General features: G+C 33.9%; 4 protein-coding genes across 5 annotated transcripts; 2 read left to right on the top strand and 2 right to left on the bottom strand.

The window, feature by feature from the left end:
* Nucleotides 1-1651: 1651 nt before the first annotated feature.
* Nucleotides 1652-2542, bottom strand: LOC136220034 (small ribosomal subunit protein eS28x). The gene is made up of 2 exons (XM_066007697.1): nucleotides 2349-2542; nucleotides 1652-2054 (listed from the first exon to the last, which is right to left on the bottom strand). Exon 2 carries the CDS (start codon nucleotides 2051-2053, stop codon nucleotides 1856-1858), a length of 198 nt encoding a protein of 65 aa, XP_065863769.1. The 5' UTR covers nucleotide 2054; nucleotides 2349-2542; the 3' UTR covers nucleotides 1652-1855.
* Nucleotides 2543-5397: 2855 nt separating this feature from the next.
* Nucleotides 5398-7495, top strand: LOC136220035 (protein-S-isoprenylcysteine O-methyltransferase A-like). 2 transcript variants are annotated; one of them, XM_066007698.1, is made up of 2 exons: nucleotides 5398-5574; nucleotides 6395-7495. In XM_066007698.1, exon 2 carries the CDS (start codon nucleotides 6495-6497, stop codon nucleotides 7086-7088), a length of 594 nt encoding a protein of 197 aa, XP_065863770.1. In that variant the 5' UTR covers nucleotides 5398-5574; nucleotides 6395-6494; the 3' UTR covers nucleotides 7089-7495. The 2 variants fall into 2 exon arrangements, with proteins under 2 accessions (XP_065863770.1, XP_065863771.1); XM_066007699.1 differs by lacking the exon at nucleotides 5398-5574 and adding an exon at nucleotides 6297-6394 and having other exon boundaries at nucleotides 6502-7495.
* A 432-nt stretch (nucleotides 7496-7927) lies between these two features.
* Nucleotides 7928-10314, bottom strand: LOC136220036 (small ribosomal subunit protein eS28x). The gene is made up of 2 exons (XM_066007701.1): nucleotides 10135-10314; nucleotides 7928-8327 (listed from the first exon to the last, which is right to left on the bottom strand). Exon 2 carries the CDS (start codon nucleotides 8324-8326, stop codon nucleotides 8129-8131), a length of 198 nt encoding a protein of 65 aa, XP_065863773.1. The 5' UTR covers nucleotide 8327; nucleotides 10135-10314; the 3' UTR covers nucleotides 7928-8128.
* A 5663-nt stretch (nucleotides 10315-15977) lies between these two features.
* LOC136216967 (GATA transcription factor 15-like) lies at nucleotides 15978-17162 on the top strand. The gene is made up of 3 exons (XM_066003517.1): nucleotides 15978-16362; nucleotides 16449-16571; nucleotides 16669-17162. The coding sequence occupies exons 1-3, from the start codon at nucleotides 16342-16344 to the stop codon at nucleotides 16951-16953; spliced, it is 429 nt and encodes a 142-aa protein (XP_065859589.1). The 5' UTR covers nucleotides 15978-16341; the 3' UTR covers nucleotides 16954-17162.
* The last annotated feature ends 3721 nt before the right edge of the window (nucleotides 17163-20883 follow it).

The raw sequence follows: 20883 nt of genomic DNA on the forward strand, positions 1-20883 counted from the left end.
ATCTGCTCAAAGAACATAAATAATCTCTGAAAACTGAAATATTCTAGCAATATAAACATCTTCGTTATCCATCTTCAGCACAGTCCAGTAAATGAATCAAAACAAATCAAAACAAAACATACAAAATGATTTTACACAAATCATAGAAAAGTATACTGATATCTGACTTCACAAATACGATTCATGATTCATCATCAAATTAACATGATATTAAATTTTCAACAAAAAATTACACTAATAAATAATAACATCATATCGTATCACACTGAAGATCTTTGACTGTTTTTTCATACTAATCCTAGATCATCAAATCAAATCTTCTCTTCTGTCAATCTAACTCTTTTCTATATCACGCAATTAATAGATAATAAGTAGAACTACTAATCTGCTGGTGGCTTTAATATGATTTAGAAATTGAAAGCATCTTAAAGTAATTTAATCAGAAGACACAAGCCATCAAAGTTTAAACAACATGAAAGGAAAAGGAAATCAGAAGAAGAATCAATCCATCAAAAATAAATCAGTGACCTTATTGAATTTTACGGCTTAGCCATCCATTTGCAGTCTCCTGTCACTGGTGATGACTGATTATCGGTGACAATAAGGTGGAGGAACAGGAATCAATCGGTGATACAGAGCGGACTGCAGACAGGAAAGCATAGTTCTTCAACATTTCAATTTGGCAGAGCGGACTACACAATGCTGATGATGTGGCATGACGCCAAACTAACTCTCTAACTCTTTAACAAACTTTCTGGCCAATACTAACTAATCATACTCTTGTGCAATTCTGTTAATTTGATGAACTATAAATTGGCCAAATCCTCTTTCAGCTTCTTTCAATTGGTTTCACTTTGTTTCAGGTTCTTTCAATTGGTTTCACTTTATATATCCACATATGACATATCAGCAATTAAATTCCATGGAGTTAATCCACGCCATAACAAATTTTGACATAACAAGATATGGTGTTGAAAGAATCATGGAAAAAGCAATGCACTTCTTGCAGGAGAAGTGGCAAGGTGAAACAAAGACATAGGACCAACTAATGAAGCTACTATAAATCACATTCGATCTAACAATAATGGGATAATAGAATCCATGTCTGCACATAAGAACAATCAAAGTGAAACAGAATGGAAAATGCACCTGGATCAGCAAGGCTAACATGGGAACTCATCACTTGTCTAATGCATCTTCATTGGTGACAAGTTTAAGTAGCTCAAGAGAAGGCAGCCCGGACCGAGCTAGCTTGCCCATGCCTCCTTCAGCAGCATCAAAATTGTTCAGTAGTTCAATTACTACTACAGATACAGTGAGTTCATGGATAATACATGAATGGTTCTAAAGATATGCATACACCAATTACACATTGTATGAGCTAAGATTATAGAAACCAGAAAATGTAAAACAAGACACCACAAAAATGATTTCTATCAAGTACCAATCATAAAATTGGTTAAATGCATTATATATATATATATATATATATATAGCACGCGCAACCAGCCGGTCTTCGACTAGTGTTTCACTAGTCTCTGAACTTGTTTAATGATTAAGTCCGCTTATGGAGTATAAGAGAAGATTTTGACAGTTTGAATCAGGTATCCCTTTAGTGCATACATCTCACATAACTTGATAGTAATACATACATCTCAACAAGCAAAATCATTAAGTTAAATTTAGGACTTTCATACTTCAAAAATTTCAAGCACTACCATCAAGATAATCAGTAATCCAATTCAAAGAAAACATAAACAAAATTCCAATTCTTCAAGCTACCATATCAGAAACAGAGACTTGTACTCTCACCAAAACCATAAAATCAAAACAAAGGCCATGTATAGGCGGATGATCAACGGAGCCTCCTAGCTTCTCTCTCAGACTCGAGAAGGGTTAGCACATCCCCTTCTCTAACTGGTCCCTTCACATTCCTCATAATGAACCGATTCTGATCATCAAGAAACTTGACTCTAACTTGAGTCACCTGCCCCCTGGATCCAGTTCGACCCATAACTTTCACCACCAAAGCGTGCTTAATCGTTGAATCCATCCTGCACCAAATCAAAACGACATAATTAAGTTATTTGCTAGACAGAGTCCAATTCGAAGTATTCGAAGATTCTGTTTCCAGTTAGCTCCAAATTTCTGGATAAACAAACAAAAGTTCATACAAATTTGAATGTGAAATCTAAAGATACAATTACTAAAGCAACCATTTCTCAACTTCGATTGAGATATAATTACAGACAGAATAAATAACAATACAGTATTGAACCAAATAATCTGTTTATAATTTCAGACCAACTAAAAACCCTAATTACAGTCAAGTAAGTATATATTCATACCTCTCTCAGATAGTCTCAGTAGTCAGCGGTCGCCGGATGAGCAAAGCAACACGCTTATGCGCCGGAATTTAGTTGAGTTGGAGTGGGTGGTCGGTCGACTCTCAGGAAAGAAAGAAAGAAATAGCAGAGAGAGAGAGAGAGAGCGACGACAGGAAGTTAGGTCTTTTAGGGTTGAGTTGTTGAGTGAGTGGGCTGGGCAGAAACTATGCATTTAGTGAGATGGCTAAATTCGGTTTTTTTTCTTTTTTTTTACCCAAACAGAACTGAAAACCGAAGTCCCCGAATCGAATCAAATAGAATTACGGTCTGGTCTGATTTTTTCGGTTTTCGGTTTTCGGTTTTTAGTCGGTTTTGTTCCCTATAATGTAATCCTAACTTCTTGCTTCAAATCTCCATCTAACCTCTAACTTTTCAAATCTCACTCCTTAATATAGTCTCTCTTTCGATTCAAAAACACAAAAAATAGAAAAACGAAGAAAAGCAAAAAAAAAAAACGTTGTAAATGGAAAACGAAATAAAAGTATTGTAAATGGAAAGCGTTGCCTAATTTCTCGGCTAGATTCCGCTGCTTGAGCGGGCTTACTTCGGAGGTTTTCTTTTACCTTTCGTAATTGTTGTTGGAAAACGACCATCTCCCGCTCGTGAGACGCCTTAGCATCGTCCATCTCTTTTCGCATGGCCACCAAATTCTGGCTAAACCTCCAAGATACTTCTTCCGCCAAAAGCTAATATTGAGAATCAGTTGAGATTGGGGACTAACCTGCTTATTAACTTCCTTGTCGTTATTTCGATGAATCTCCAATTGAACTTGACTAGATGTAGCCATGACCGAATAATTTGAATAATTGAGGAGAATTCTGGCTGACGGTCACCGCATCAATGATAACTAGTTACCTGATTCTGTTAACGTGTCCAAAGCGTCTTAGTAATCTGACGTCGTTGATAACCTACAAAACAATAGCGTAGATCAAACGGGATTGGAGTCTCGTGAACCTGCTCTGATGCCTAAGTCGGTTTGTGCTTAAGATCGAATTGAAGGGTATGAACTAGTTTTAAGATAGTAGTTAACATACCACATCTTCTGTCAATACATGTCTATTTATAGGGGTTTTTAGGTTAAGGTTAGTCACCTCTTTAGAAGTCCTTATGAGCGTATCCTTCAAGAATTCTAAATCATTTATCTTATAGGATTCTAGAAGAATAATTGGAGATCGAAGCTCCGATTATTGTATTTGGACTTCTATAGTCATGTTTGGACCGCTAAATCCCACACATGTCATTTAACTCTAAAGAGGGCGGAAATAACGTCATCCACGTATTCTCATTTTACATAATATCATTTAGTATCATAGTGTATCTAGAACTCCATCCTAGTGGAGGTTAACGAACATTAAACCGAGTTAACCATTTAGAACTCAAATCATACTAAATTTTATATATATTATGAAAATTCTTTAATTGAAATGTAATTTTTTTAAAAGAAATTTAACTAACTTCTATCTTAAGCATAATTATTTATAGGGTAAATAATTATAAGGTCCCTAGGTTTTTACTTAATACACTAGTCAGTCCCTCAATTTTTAGAAATAATTATATAGTCCCTCAATTTTTATTTTCATCAACTCCTTAGTCCTTATGTTTGATTCAATGGTCAAACTATACCAAATAAATTTTAAAATACCAAAATTATCATTTACTCTATGTTTTAATAATAAAACAGTTATTATTCCTTTTGTTTATGTTTTTTCTCCTTTTTTCCTACATAATCTCTACAATATTGAGTAATTTATTTATTAAATTTTATATAATCATAGAACTTCAATTTAGTAGCCTAAATTTTATTGACTAAAAAAATGAATGAAAAATATTTCAAAAATTATCAAAATAAGAGAAAAACTATATAAAAAGTAATTTTTATTTATCTCTAATAAATTATATATATGAAGAAAAAAATATATGATTTTTAAAAAAAATATTAATATTTAATGTTAGTTTAAAAACATTATATTAAATCCTACCAAAAAAAACATTATATTAAAAAAAACTTAAGAGAATAAAAATACATTTTTAATGATTAGTATATACAATTATATAAATTTCGGTGTATATATATTTCATAAATTTTATTAAAACTATTTAGATTAAATTTGAAACTAAAAGATAAAATTTTTTTATGTAAATAACTAGGGGCAATTTGGACTTTCATCTACAAAAACAAATAGAATGACTAAAAAATTGATTAAAATAAAACTTAAGGACTTTATAATAATATGATGGGTCTACTAATATGTTAAGCAAAAACATAAGGACTTTATAATTATTTATCTTTATTTATAAATATTTTTGAAATAGTGTGGATCGAGATTTTTTTTTATATTGATTATAAGTTTTCATCCAAAATTATTTATGTTAGTATCATGAGTATCAAAGAAAATTTCTAATTTATTTAGCTAAGAATTAAATAAATTACTGTAGCTTATGAAATAAAATTAGTTAATTTAGCAAAGAAAATAAAATTATGTTAAAATTTTTAGTAGTTTAATTAGGAGAAGCCAATGAAAATAAAGGTGAAGAAAACCGAATTAAAAACTAAAAATCAAAAAAATCGAACCAAATTATAATTCAGTTCATATGGTCTCTTTTTTCTTTTGGCTTAATTCGTAAATAACATTTTGAACTTGTTCAAATGTTGCAACTGTTCCCCCACTTTCAATTGTAAAAATTTACCCTTCAAATTTGTCCAATTGTAAAACATAACCCTTTAAATTTGTCCAATTGTAAAACAGAACCTCAAATTGCTGATATGGACTGCAATTGAAGAAACACGTGAAATACAAAAAGCTGCAATGCTCGTGGAATGTGATAATCAGATCTTTGGACCCAAAAAAATCAGTATTTAAGTAACCAAATTCTCAATTCTTCAACTTATTCTTCAACCTAACGGTCTTTTTTTTTTTTTTTTTTTTTTTGCAACTTCGGTTTTTGGTTTGGTTTGGATAAAAACCATAAAAATCGAATTTAACCCACTCACACGCTATGCATGGTTTCTTTCTGCCCAGCCCACTCGGGTCAGAGAATGAGATCGAAAGAGGAACTAACAACTTAACCCTAAATACCTGACTTCCTGTCGTCGATCTCACCCTCTCCAACTCATCTAAATTCCGGCGCGAAATCGTATTGCTTTGCGCCTCCGGCGACCGCTGACTACTGAGACTGACTGAGAGAGGTATGTATATATACTTACTTGACTGTAATTAGGGTTTTTTAGTTGGTCTGAAATTATAAACAGATTATTTGGGTTCTGGTCAGAAACTATGCATACAGATTATAAACAAAGGTATGAATCGTGTTATTTGGTTCAATACTGTATTTTTATTTATTCTGTCTGTAATTGTATCTCAATCGAAGTTGAGAAATGGTTGCTAGTAATTGTATCTTTAGATTGACAGAAGAGAAGAGTTGATTTGATGATCTAGGATCAGTAATATGTACAATAAAAACGAATTTATTTCATTTCCTATTCGAAGATCTTCAATGTGCGATATGATATGATATTATGATTTATTAGTGTAATTTTTAATGTCATATTGATTGGATGATGAATCATGAATTCGTTTTTGTAATGGCGATTGTGATTGTGAAGTCAGAGATCAGTATACTTTTCTATGATTTGTGTAAAATCATGCTGTATGTTCTGTTTGCCTCTTTAACTGTTACCATTTTTTAGTTGTTTCCCTAAGGTGTTGATACATTCCCAAGCTTATGTAGCTTACTTTATTTGTTTTAATTCATTTACTGGACTGTGTTGAAGATGGATAACGAAGATGTTTATATACTTTCATGATTTCACCACATTAGAGATTATCTATATTCATTGAGCAGATTCATATCCTGACAGTTAAATATTCATGTTCACTTCCCTAAGTTTCCTTTTTCTCTTTTGCAGAAGAATTTATTTTCAAGGATGTCATTTTTGAAGCAGTTTTTGGTTGATAACCAAGTTCAAGCTTTGGTGTTAATGATATACAGCTCTGCTTCTTTTTCAGGTCTAGAGTGCTTGCTTACTCATATTTGGTTCATCCTAGTCATTAACTAAGATAGCTTAGCACTGTAGATTCCGTATATCAGAGACTGAAACGCAGTAAAATGACAGAGATCTTCAGTTACACAGCTTGCAGACAGTTGTCTCAGATGTTTTTGTCAATCATCTTCTTTCATAGTTCCGAGTACTTTCTGGCAATTGGCATTCATGGGAAGTCAAATGTTACAATTAAATCGCTGTTACTCAGCAAGAATTATCTTCTGGCAATGATCTTTTCGGTGCTTGAATACTTGGTTGAAATCTTTTTATTTCCTGGATTGAAGGAATATTGGTGGGTGAGTAACGTAGGTCTTGCACTCGTGGTTATCGGAGAAGTTATTCGGAAACTGGCTATAATAACAGCTGGGCAAGCGTTTACTCATCTTATCAAGGTTTATCATGAAGAGCATCACAAGCTGATTACTAATGGAATTTATAGATTTATTCGTCACCCAGGATATTGTGGTTTCTTCATCTGGTCAGTCGGAACTCAAATAATGATGTGTAATCCCTTATCGACAATTGCATTTGCACTCGTAGTCTGGCGTTTCTTTGCAGATCGAATACCGTATGAAGAATTTTTCTTGAGGCAGTTTTTTGGGTCACAGTATGATGAATATGCTCGACGAACTCCTTCTGGGGTTCCATTTGTGAAGTGAAGACAGAAATTTGATGGAGTTGGCAGCAGAATCGTAGTCATTTTGCCACAGCCTATGTAAACTTGGTCCGTCTGATTGAGAATCTCGTAGATTGATTTTGAACTTGTTTGAACAATCGGTAGATTATGTTTCTCTTGGCGTCATGAATTTGTTCTTTCTGCAATTAGGGCAAAGAGTTTATTCATTATGACTGCTGCGTTTTTTCAAGCTGCAATTAGGCCAAAGAGTTTATTCGTTATGACTGCTTGACAGGGTCTCACTTCAAGCCGGTTCCAGTCATCATCAGTACCAGATGATGCTGAATTTATGTAGGACATGAATAATTGTGGAAAGATAATAATATGATATTGTGTTAAATATGATATTGTTTAGCTACTGATGCGAAACAAGTCCTGGAGTTTGAAACACTGCCTTTAGTTGTTAGCATGTTTTTACTGTTAAATTTCATCGGTTATACTATTATTATCACTTTCGCGTTATAGATTATAGAATACATAATACGATTATAACATAATAACCGGTTTCAATATCCATACTAAAATCTCACATCAACTTATGGAACTTGGTAAGGATTTTTTACTAGCCTATGAACATTTGGGCGAATAAGTGAAGATTTTGACAAATTGAATCAAGTATCCCTTAAACAGGTATCGCTTAAAGGATGATCTGGTCATCCTTACTATATGATTAAATCTGCTTATGGCAAATAAGAGAAGATTTCGAGAATTTGAATCGGTATCCCTTTAACGGAAGTCTAAAATTGATAGACACTCTGCCATGCTTTTAACATCTGACATAACATAACTTGATGTATTATACATCTCAACAAGCAAAATCACTAAGTTAAATTTGGGACTTTCATACTTCAAAAATTTCAAGCACTACCAGCAAGATAATCTGTAATCAAGTCTTTGCTACAACAAAGAAAAAATAAACATAAAAAAATTCCAATTCTTTCTAGCAACCACATCAGAAACAGATACTTGTACTCTCACCAAAACCATAAAATCAAAAAACAAAGGCCATGTATAGGCGGATGATCAACGGAGCCTCCTAGCTTCTCTCTCAGACTCGAGAAGGGTTAGCACATCCCCTTCTCTAACTGGTCCCTTCACATTCCGCATAATGAACCGATTCTGGTCATCTAGAAACTTGACTCTAACTTGAGTCACCTGCCCCCTGGATCCAGTTCGACCCATAACTTTCACCACTAAAGCATGCTTAATTGTTGAATCCATCCTGCACCAAATCAAAACATAATTAAGTTATTCGCTAGACGGAGTACAATTTGGAACAATATTCAATTGCTTCAACAAAAGTTTTGAAATCAAGATGCTTTACTTTTCATCATCAAAATGTTAACAAATATTCAATTGCTTTAACAAATCCAAGCAGCATAATTAAGATATTCTCTAGCCGGAGTCCAATTTGAAACAAATCTTCAATTGCTTCAACAAAAGTTTTGAAATCAATATGCTTTACTTTTCATCATCAAAATGTTAATAAAATTGGGACAAATATTCAATTGCTTTAACAAATCAAAGCAGCATAATTAAGATATTCTCTAGTCGGAGTCCAATTTGAAACAAATATTCAATTGCTTCAACAAAAGTTTTGAAATCAAGATGCTAACTTCTCATCATCAATCTTAGGACGTTAACAAAATTACAACAAATATTCAATTGCTTCAACAAATCAAGGCAACATAATTAAGATACTCTAGCCGGAGTCCAATTTGATACAAATATTCAATCGCCTCAACAAAAGTTTTGAAATCAAGATGCTTGCTTTTACTTTTCATCACCAAGCTTAAAATGTTAACAAAATTGCAACAAATATTCAATTGATTCAACAAATCATAACAACATAATTAAGATATTCTCCAGCCGGAGTCCAATTTGAAACAAATATTCAGCTGCTTCAACATAAGTTTCGCTATCAAGATGTTCAAGCTTAAAACATTAACTATGCTATGCCCATCTAATGAAGACCTAATTCAAACCAAGCCACCACTTATTTAGAGGTAATTGAAATACTAACACACAACTTCCTTTCCCAGTTAGCCCCAAAGCAACATAATTAAGATATTCTCTAGCCAGAGTCCAATTTTACAGATATTCAATTGCTTCAACAAAAGTTCTGAAATCAAGATGCTTACTTCTCATCATCAATCTTAGAACGTTAACAAAATTACAACAAATATTCAATTGCTTCAACAAATCAAAGCAACATAATTAAGATATTCTCTAGCCGGAGTTCAATTTGATACGAATATTCAATTGCTTCAACAAAAGTTTTGAAATCAAGATGCCTACTTCTCATCATCAATCTTAGAACATTAACAAAATTACAACAAATATTCAATTGCTTCAACAAATCAAAGCAACATAATTAAGATATTCTCTAGCAAGAGTCCAATTTGATACAAATATGCAATTGCCTGAACAAAAGTTTTTTGAAATCAAGATTCTTACTTTTACTTTTCAACATCAAGCTTAAAATGTTAACAAATTTGCAAGAAACATTCAATTGATTCAACAAATCAAAGCAACATAATTAAGGTATTCTCCAGCTGGAGTCCAATTTGAAACAAATATTCAACTGCTACGACATAAGTTTTGAAATCAAGATGTTCAAGCTTAAAACATTAAACAAATTACAATAGAAAACAAGCACAAAATTAACTATTCTATGCCCATCTAATGAAGACCTAATTCAAACCAAACCAACACTTATTTAGAGGTAACTGGAATACTAATACACAATTTTCTTTACCAGTTAGCCCCAAATTTCTGGATAAACAAACAAAGGTTCATACAAATTTGAATATGAATCTAAAGATACAATTACTAGCAATTTATCAACTTCGATTGAGATACAATTACATACAGAATAAATAAAAACACAGTATTGGAGCAAATAACATTTCAAATAACACGATTCATACCTCTGTATGCATAGTTTCTGACGAGAACCCAAATAATCTGCTTACAATTTCAGACAACCTAAAAACCCTAATTACAGTCAAGTAAGTATGGACTCATACCTCTCTCTCAGTCGGTCTCAGTAGTCACCGGTCGCCTCAGGAGCAAAGCAAGACGATTTTGCGCCGGAATTTAGAGGAGCTGGAGAGGGCGAGAGCGAGAACAGGAAGTTAGGTCTTTTAGGGTTGAGTTATTGAGTTCCTCTTTCGATTTGAGTCTCTGACTGAATGAGTGGGCTGGGCAGAAACTATGGATTTAGTGACTGAGTGGGCTAAAATATACATCGCATTTTACGAATAAAGGCTAAAATTGGCCCACGAAGTTGCATGATGGGTGGATTTAGCGGAAATCAATCTTTGGGTATCAACTCAGTCCTTAAAGTTGGCGTGGATGATAAAATTAATCCGAGATCAAATCAGCCCTGAAAGTATTATATATTCTTGATACTTGAACTTTATAATGTTTACATTTTAATACCTGAAATCTATTTTTATACTTAAAAATTGTTATATTCTACGCAACCGCATAACGATTTCGTGTCGACGCTCACTTTACGCGTCAGTGCAGAATATTGATGCACTAAAGAGTCTAGTGACATTTTTTTCTCTGTTTTGAGGAGTTTCTATCTGCACTAATTGTTCGTAATCTATACTTCTATTTCGAGATATTTTTAGAGATTTTCTTTGTTATTTCGGTTTTGGCCTCTTTTTATTTTCTCACATTTTATCACTTAATATAATTATTTCATTACCAAAAACTTTAAAAATAAATAATTCATTATAATTTAAAATTCTAAATTCAATTAGTTCTTATCCAAAATTGTGTATATTATCTTTTATTAAAGTATATCCGAAATTTATTTTTGTCATATATTATTACTTGATATTATTATTTCATTAACCAAAAATATGGAATTTTTTATTTTAAGAAAATAAAAAAAAATAAAAGAATAAACTTCGTATAAGATTCATGATTTGAAAATGGTTTTTATTAATATATAATATTGATGCACTAGAGTATAAAGTAATGCGGCAATGTTAAAAACGTTATGTGGCAGCGCATAATATAATGGTTTTTAAGTATAAAAATACATTTCATGTATCAAAATGTAAAAATGATAAAGTTCGGGTATCAAATATATTATACTTTTAGGGCTCATTTGATTATGTGTTAATTTGACCCAACATGCCAACTTTAAGGATTGAGTTGATATCCAACGATTGATTTGGACTAAATTGACCCTTTATACCAACTTTAAAGACCAATTTGACCATTTATTCCGTTTCTTACATTAATATCATATAACTATAAAATTACAACTAAATCATATTATCAAACTTAATTCTCAATATGATCTTATTTTTTATATATAACAAATATAATATGCTTTTACACTCTGATTTAAAAATTCTAACCTCAATTAATTATTTTTATTAATTTTTACCCAAACCGAACCGAAAACCGAAGTTAAAAAAAAAAACACCAACCAATCTGAATTACATTTTAATTCAATTTTTCAATTTCTGTTTTTGGTTGAGGCTTATTTTCATTGGCTTCTCCTAATTAAATTACTATAAATTTTAACCTAGTTTTGTTTTCTTTGCTAAATTAACTAATTTTATTTCATAAGCTACGATATTTCATTCATTTAACTTTTATCTAAAGAAATTTGAAAAATAATTTCTTTGATAATCATAATACTAAAAGAAATAATCATAATACTAAAAGAAATAATCTTGATGAAAACTTACCGATAAGGTAAAAGCTTGCTTTGTACTACTAAGTAAATTTCCTTACTTACTGAACAAACTCCTCTTGCTTTATCTTCCTCAGACTAAGATTGCTTCCTTCGCACGCCGACAAATCCCAGGGCTCAACCCTGGACAGGCAGTGGAATCTGTCAAACTCGAGTACGGTAGGGTGAGAAGGAATTTCCGGTGGAGCGGCGAAATGCATAGAGATTAGAAAGAACACCAACGTCGAAAGCACTCTGCTGAGCCGACACTGACACTGAGAGATGAAAGCTAGGAGAGCGATGGGCCAAGCCCAACCCAAATCAACCCAACTAGAATCATAAGACCCACTAAGAGGCTTCTCCCTGTTTATAAAAGGAACTCACTAACCACTAAATAAAGTCTGCCCACTTTCTCTCTCTAATTTACTACTTTATCTTTCTATCTACTCGAAAACTAACTTGAGCGTCAAAGTGTTTTCAGAGACCACTCCCTGCACAGAGAAGATGTCTAATCGCAAATGCCTATCGCTCCCCCACATCTCCATTATTTGGTGAGGTGAGCGTGGAGAGCAAGCGAACCTCATACCGGTCTAAAGCATACCACGTACAGTACAATGGAAGACCCATCGCAAATCACTCCATTGAAGGAAAATGCTGACAACCACCGCCAGAACTTCCTCGAACTATGGGAGACAAGAACCATCGCCAAGCCCCGTCGTGGCACCGATTAATCTAGCCCCCTCATGCTCGACTAGGTGGAACCGTTAGAATAAAAAGCCTACAACACCTCCTAACTCATAAACGTCATTTGCAGCTTCCAAACTGTCCAGACAGTCCAGACGGTAGCCCAAATGAAGATCATTAATCAGCAGGCAAGCCTATAGGAGGAGAATGCGAAAATTTGACAGTTCCTTCAGAGGGATGCCGGACTGACAACTGTCTACACCCACTTAGGAAGCTTGGTGGCTTTAGATCCTACAGCAGCACCCTTACCGAACAACCCACTGAGCTCCATCCCACCATTCGGGCCCCGTCTGCCTGCGAGTGAAGCATTAATCCAAGGCATGGCACCCACGGAGTTGAAGACCTACTAGAAGCCAAAATTTAGTGTTTCCTTGATAAGCGAGCTATTAGTGGAGTAATGGGGGGAAACGTAACCTCCAGCAAGATCTTTCTGGTCCACCGCATCATCGAAAACCATTTTCCCCGAGACTGGAAGGCCCTCCTGCCTGGCGTTTTATTTCGGAACAGAGGACCCTAACGACCATGTTGACTCATTTATGAGAACTATCGACCTATACTCAAAAGACGAAGACATTATGTGCAAGGTTTTTTCGATAACCTTATCAGGGAGGGCCCAGGAATGGTATCATGGGCTGGCTCCATAATCGATCGACTCCTTCAACCTCCTAAAAGACCTTTTTCTCTTGAGATTTATGGCAGATGCGAAGGTCCACAAGATCATTTCTGATCTCAATGGCCTCCGCTAGTGACCCATTGAGCCCCTTAGAAACTTCATATCCTGGTTCCACCACATAGCTTTGCATGTCACACAAGACTGGTTCATGGGAGGGCTGAAACTTTTCTGGAGGGCTTGCATGATGTACATCAATCTGTCCATGTTAATCTACTAAAAGTTGTGGGTAAGTATAAGTAGTCTGCTGATAAAAATAGGCGGAATGTGGATTTTAAGGTAGGCGACTTTTGTGTGAGATGTTCTTACAAAAGATAGGTCCCTTGTTGGCGAGTATAACAAGTTGTCGGCCAAAATGATTGGACCAGTGGAGATCATTGAGAATATCAATCTATGCGTATCATTTGCAACTCCATGGGCATTTCGTATTGCCAATGTTTTTAATGCCAAACATTTGATTCCATTTACAAATTATTCTTCGGACGATGATGATAATTCGAGAGCAAATTTTATTCACCCAGGGAGAATGATGAAGTGGAGGAGTTAGCATTCAAGTTTTTAGATAAATATGATGGATGATTTCATGATGACTTCACGACGTTCGATTTTTTGCTTTTTCAGACCCTAATTTAATTGAAAATGAGCCAACAATCAAATCATGATTTGCCACGAGTTCAATCGCTTTTTGGACAAATTCATTTTTTAGGATCTAAAAATACAATTTACCATTTGTAGGACCTTTTTTATAAAAAAAAATTGTTCCTTTTACCCCTAGGGTTAGGGTTAGGTTTTCCTTTTACCATTAGGATTATGATTAGGTTTGTCTGTTTAAATCATATTTTCTGATGTATTGGTCAGTTTTAAGAGTTTAAGTTTCGTTTTCCAAAGTTCTTTGTTGAATTTTGAAGGTTTTGATTAGTAATTGTACGTGATTCATTGATTCGAACGAAATCTGTTTAGTCATGCTGCATCAGTTTTCTGACATTGGAAAATCGAAATTGTAGCTTTAATAGACATCATCATATGCGTGCCGCTCATGAAATCCTAATTAAAGAGGCCACCTAAGTGTCTAAAATCATTTCACTTTTTTTTTCTCAAAATGGTAATACACTTACCGAGATGTGGCTACTCTAGTGGGAGAGCATGTTCTACAACAACATATGTTCCTGCTAGTTAACCTTACCAATACCAAGCTTTCCACTTTTCCCAACTGCTCATAGGGGAGAATAGGGACCACATGCTGGTTGTTCCAGTTATAGTCGGTCAAAAGTCGAAATAACAATTGGCTCATCAGTCAGTTTCCCTCGGGCTGATGTTGGACTTTAGACCTTTGAAAAATCATTCGGTTCTACAAATCATCGAGTAGGGTGCTTTTGGACTGAACCCCTAAATAACTTCGACAACCCAAAAGGGGGATATATGATAATTGACAAATAAAGAAACATGTCATGTGAACCAATCAATACGTCCGAATCAAATAAATCATGAAAGATAACCACCTCATACGCTTGGACCAATTGGGAAGGAGCACCAATTCACCGGAACATTCATCCCGAGATTTACGACCTACAATTTGTATATACCAAATCTCAATTGTCCCACCATAAGATATACTCTCATTTACGTCCTAACATGTGTCTGTAGCATGAAGCAGGGCATAAGAACCAATTTCTCCCCAAACTGCCTAAGAGTATCTTATAAATAGAATAAGATGAGTACACAACTAAGGTATCTCGATACTAAATCCTAGAATTATCTTATTCATCATTTGTATGTTCTCAAACTCTGTTAATTTAGACATCTGAGTGAGGTCGTCGGACGTAAGCCCCTCATTTGACACATTTTCTATCTTATTGCAGGAGATTTGCAGTCTCAAACCATACTTCGGGAGTTCCTCCACTAGATTTTCCACATTAATGATAAATATACATATTGTAGTTATATTTCTAATTAACGTAAAACATTTAATACATTAGGAGCTTTGAACTTGGTCGAAAAGGCATATTGCTCCTAAACTTATAGAGTGTATCGTTAACTCACTGAACTTACTTAAAATGACATATTAACCATCTAAAAATCCTTAAAATGACCTATCGTATCCCTTAACTTGCTTACCGTTTTCTAAACTTGTTTAAACTAATATACATTTTGATTTGTCCAAATCTTCTATTGTTTTACCACGTCGACTCTTAAAGATTTATCATATCACTTTAATCAAATTTACGAAACTAACGAATATAAAGTACATTCGACCCATCAATTTTTTTTAGGGACTCCCAATATCTCAAACCAACATAAAAATGTGAGGTGTTACCATCATCATCATCATGACCAATCATCCATGGAGGAGGATATGAAATCAAAAATGGTGACACAATATTAATGTAAACATGTGTGTACTTAATTTCACCCAATCATTCCTTCATTATCATTATATTATATTATATATAAAATTAAAATTTTAAAAACATTTTCAATTGGGAGCCAAAATCTCTTTCAATGGCGCCCTTTTTTTTGTTGTTTTTTTTTTCTCTTTCACTCAAATAAACTAATATTGTAATTGGTGTATTCATTTATCTATTGGCGCCCTTTTTGTTCATTTTCAGGAAAACTCTTTTTGGCGGGTGAGTTTGTTTTTTGTCTTAAAAAAAAAAAGTTTCACATAGAAAGGGCAGTTTGGTCATTTCATTGGTTCCTGGATGGCTAGGGTTTCGATTCCCATATATAAAGCCGTTTTTCAGATCTGTTTTGGTGCGTGTGGTTTATGTCTCTGTGTCGGTTTGATTCCTCATTTTTTCCCCTTTCTCTCTCTACTGAATCAACACTCACTCTCTCTACTTCGTCTTCTTCGTCTAGTTTCAGCACTCTCTCTGCTTTGATTTGATTTGATTTGATTTCCTCCATTGGCGATCTTTACCAACTCTTCTAACCGGTGAATCCGCCGTCTTCTTCTTCTCGATTTGCTGTATTGATTGATTGATCTCGATTCTTGGTTAGATCTCTGTGTTCTTTGTGATCATTGTGGTTGTTTTTGAGTTTCTTGGAGCTTCAGCGGTTAGTTGCTACTGGTGCTGCTGAAGCACAATCGGCGTGTGTAGATCTAATTTAAAGGTCGTGGAAATGTTGGATCCATGTGAAAAGGTATGTGTGTTTGAGTGATTTGATTTGATCTGTGATCTTATCGTAATCTTAGCTGATCAGGCTCTGTTTATCTGTTTCTATTGCAGGGATCAGATGGTGAGGAAGTGAGTAGCAAATCAATGGAAGGAGATAACCAGAGCAAGAAAACCTGCGCCGATTGCGGGACGTCAAAGACGCCGCTGTGGAGAGGCGGCCCAGCCGGACCTAAGGTAGAAAGAAACACGTGATCATCGTTGATTGAGTGAAGTTTTGTTGATCTGATTATGATTTTGATTTTGCTGATTTTTTACTGTTTTATCATTGCAGTCACTGTGTAACGCGTGTGGAATCAGGAGCAGGAAGAAGAAAAGAGATAATTTAGGGTTGAACAGAGCAGCAGCAGCAGGAAATGAGAAGAAATCAAGAAAAGTGAATCACAATTCGAGTAATAATAAATTAGGAGATGGATTAAAGCAGAGATTGATGGCTTTAGGAAGAGAAGTAATGATGCGGAGATCACCGGCGGAGGAGAAGCAGAGGCGGAAGTTAGGTGAAGAAGAACAAGCTGCTGTTCTATTAATGGCGTTATCTTATGGTTCTGTGTATGCTTAGTGAATGAAATTCTTCAAAAACACATAAAAAAATCAAGCGAAATTGCTGTATTAGCTGACCCAATTCAGTTGTTGAGAGTGTATGTTTGTGATTTTTTGTTTGGGGATCTTTGATTTAGTCATTATTTTTTTCCTAGGTGTTATTAGCATTTTGGGGCTAACTGTATTTGGTACTTTTTTAATGGAAGAAGGCAATTGCCATTCTATTTTTGTTCTCTACCATACAAATTTACTAATTCCAGCAATTTTCTATTAACAATTCTATCATTCTATGCACAAGAATTGCAAATTTGTGAAGTCAATGTCATTAAAATTCCCAATTTCTTTCAAGATTTGGGTCCCAAAAAAATTGATAAATGGAGACGTTACTAAAAATTTTAAAGAAAGAAAAAACAGAGAAATTGGGAAAGCGGGAATGTGAAAATTTCTTGCTGCGCGGCGAAATGGAAAGCAAAATTTCAAAGTGTCGTTAGTTCGGTTTGTTGACTAAAGTTGAGCGCCAATCTTATTTTTCTTACTAACCAAACACATCATATGGACTGCCACCAACTTTATTTAGGCTTCAAAGTATTTTTGAATGTGATGAGACGTAAAAATGCATCTTAATGTGAGTACTTTTACATTAATTAATTTTACTTATTACTTTTTTTTGGTAGGGAATTTTACTTTTTAGAGGTTTTAAGTTGAGCCGAAGTAAGACAAAATATTTGAAGTGTAAGTTTAGCGGTCATAGGAGTAGGGAGGCAGAGACAATCATCCTAGATGGGAGAGTTGTTAAGGCCTTGGATTGCTTCCGGTATTTAGGATCTATTATTCAAACGGTTGGAGAAATATATGGAGATGTTGCTGATAGGATTAAAGCTGGTTGGTCGAAGTGGAAGAGTGCTACGAGTTTCATTTGTGACTCCGGCATGCCTAATAGATTGAAGGGAAAATTCTACCAGACGGTAATTAGATCAGCATTGTTATATGGTACGGAGTGTTGGGCAGTGAAACACTGCCACATCCATAAGATGTCGGTGACGGAGATGCGTATGTTGAGATGGATATGTGGTCATACGAGAAAAGATCGGGTGAGTAATGAAATAATTAGGATAAAAGTAGGGGTCACATCTATTGAGAATAAAATGAGAGAAAACCGACTAAGGTGGTTTGGCCATGTGAGATGTAGAGCGCTTGATGCGCCTGTTAGGAGAACCGAAGAGTGGCAAAGGGATGTAGTGGTGAGGGGTAGGGGAAGACCTAAGCAAACTTGGAGGAGGGTGATCGAGAGTGATATGAGTTTACTGGGAATTGAGAAAAATATGATAGTGGATAGGACGGAGTGGAGGGAGCGAATTTGTGTCTCTGACACGACTTGATTTCACGGTTTTATATGATGGTTCATGTTAGCCGACCCCGAATCATTTCGGGACTAAGGCTTTGTTGTTGTTGTTGTTGGTAGAAAAGGGAAAGAAAAACAAAAGACAACAAAAATCCCACAGACTAACCCAGGATTAGCCTAGAAAAGCTAACCCCCACCATATCATCCGAAAGTAACGAAATAAGGAAGTCCGAGTTGAGGCAATTTCAAGCGTCATAAAAAACAATTATATTTCATTTCTGTATTGTGCGTCAATTGTATATTAATTTGTTCTAATTTTTTTAGATTTTAAAATTTTCATAATAAAATTAGAGGTTAGTATTTTATAAATTCGACAAAATACTTAGATTTTTTAATCCTCAACTTGTATATAATACAATATAATGATAATTTGATCCTTCACCGCCGTAGTAAATAGGAGAAAAAATAGAATTTATGTAAAATTGTACAATTTTAAATACTAGGAGTAAAATTACTCTTAAATGTAAACGTTATGGATATATTCACACTTTATCCATTTTTTTTCCTGTTGTTCAGATTATTAGATTGAGTCTTTTAACTTACTTACAATGATATATTACATTCTTTAAACTTGTTTAAAACAACCTGCTAGACCATCTCTAATCCCACTCCATCTTTGGAGTGGAGTGGAGTTGCTTTTTGCAGGTCCTTACAGCAAAAATATCGTAAGGTTGATGGTACAAAACATATATGCAGTACCATCTTGTTTTGCGGCATTTTTTCCACAAGGCAAATATTATTATTTTAGTTTAAAAATATAATTTTGTTTTTTTATTTGATTTTTTTAGTTTAATGTTTTTTTTAATTTGCATGTTATTATTTTTTTAAGTCTAATATTATTTAATTTTTATGTATATTTTTAATATTTGAACAAATTTTAATTTTATTTATTTTTTTTTACTTTTTTTCTTTTTTTAAATTGTGCGCAATGTACTTACATTAAACAGAGAAAAATAGAATAGATGTTTAGAGATGACCTTAATCTCTCGACGTGGTTACAATTATTTATTATCATTTCTAGATTTGTTTAAAGTGATATACCATTTAATTTGTCCAAATAACTCATTGTTTCATGTGGATTTAAAAGGTAAATAAACATTTTAAGTAAGTTCAAAAGATTAATTTATTGGTGTATTTTTTTTCACTTTACATTAATTTTTTTTTTTAATTTTTTTTTATAAAAAATAGTATTCTAGGTTTCAATATTGGGTAAATTACATACGTAGTGTACAATTTTTTATCACATTTTGGTGTACAATCTTCAATTTTGCATATAAAACTGCATCCAGGGCCGATCCTGTGATTTTAGAGGCCCGAGGGCGAATTACCAAATGGGGCCCTAATAAATAAGTGGAAATAAAAAAAATAAGTAGAAAAGTAAATTGTATAAACGAACATTACTTAAAAGTGATACTTTTCTTGTTACATTTAACAAAATATCTAATAAAAACATTTTATATTGCTTTAAGTATCCAATTTCTTATACAAAATGATGTCTATGAGCATTTCTAGAAGTACATTTCTTAAATTTAATAAATTATGGAATAGTTCTAATAGATTTTATGCTCTTTACGATACAAAGCATGATAACAGAAAAATGGAAAATCAAATTTGAAAATCACATCATTTAACGAGGTTTAGCGCCTAAGATCTTAAAATTATAAGATTTTGATACATTTTTCCAAACTTCTTTTGAAGACTGAGTAAATCAGAATCTGATAAAGTTTCTTAAAGACAACAAAAAAGACTATTAGTAATTGGAAGTTTCATAGTGAGGTGATTAGAAAACATAATTGATTATATAGCTGATGAATTGAGAAGATGAACTAAGGATGTAGAATAATATTACTGTTTAATATTCTATGAGATTGGAGTGTGATTAAAAAAGGGAGAGATAAATTATAAATTTTTGTTGGGATTGATAAGTGTGAAAGATAATTATAGAAATACTTTGAGATAAATTAGGGAATTGATGCCCAAAGTTTTTATTAGGAAATTTGGAAAGAATCCGAGATAAATTAGAGAATTTAGAAAGACCATTTAATAACTGACGCCAACGTTTTTTATTTGGAAAAACTAGTTTGGAAAGAATCTAATACCAACTTTTTTAATCAACTATAAATTTATTTTAATTTAATCAAGTATAATTTAATAGGTACTAATACATTATTATAATTGGGGCTCTTCTCATCCTTGGGCCCTGGGCAGGCGCCCCTCCTGCCCATGTTCAGGGACGGGCCTGACTGCACCATCTTTTGGTGACCTCCCACTAAAGTGTATAGCCAGTGATGATGACCGGTCAAAATTGCTGACGTGGTGCGTTGACTTTACATTGACCGGTTAACTTTTTAACTTTTAAGTGTCAATTTGCTAACGTGACGCGTTGACTTCATATTGAGCTGTCAATTTTGTACGCAGAAGGTCAAAATGAGTCAACTATAGATGTGTGATAAGTTTTTAAAACCATTATTTTTTTTTTGGTAGGAAAGGAAAGGAAAAACAAGAAAAAAAAGTCCAAAAACCTAACCCGGGATGAGCCTAGGAAAG

The sequence above is a fragment of the Euphorbia lathyris genome, chromosome 2 (genome assembly GCF_963576675.1).
Source record: "Euphorbia lathyris chromosome 2, ddEupLath1.1, whole genome shotgun sequence".
In the NCBI taxonomy this organism is placed as follows: domain Eukaryota; kingdom Viridiplantae; phylum Streptophyta; class Magnoliopsida; order Malpighiales; family Euphorbiaceae; genus Euphorbia; species Euphorbia lathyris.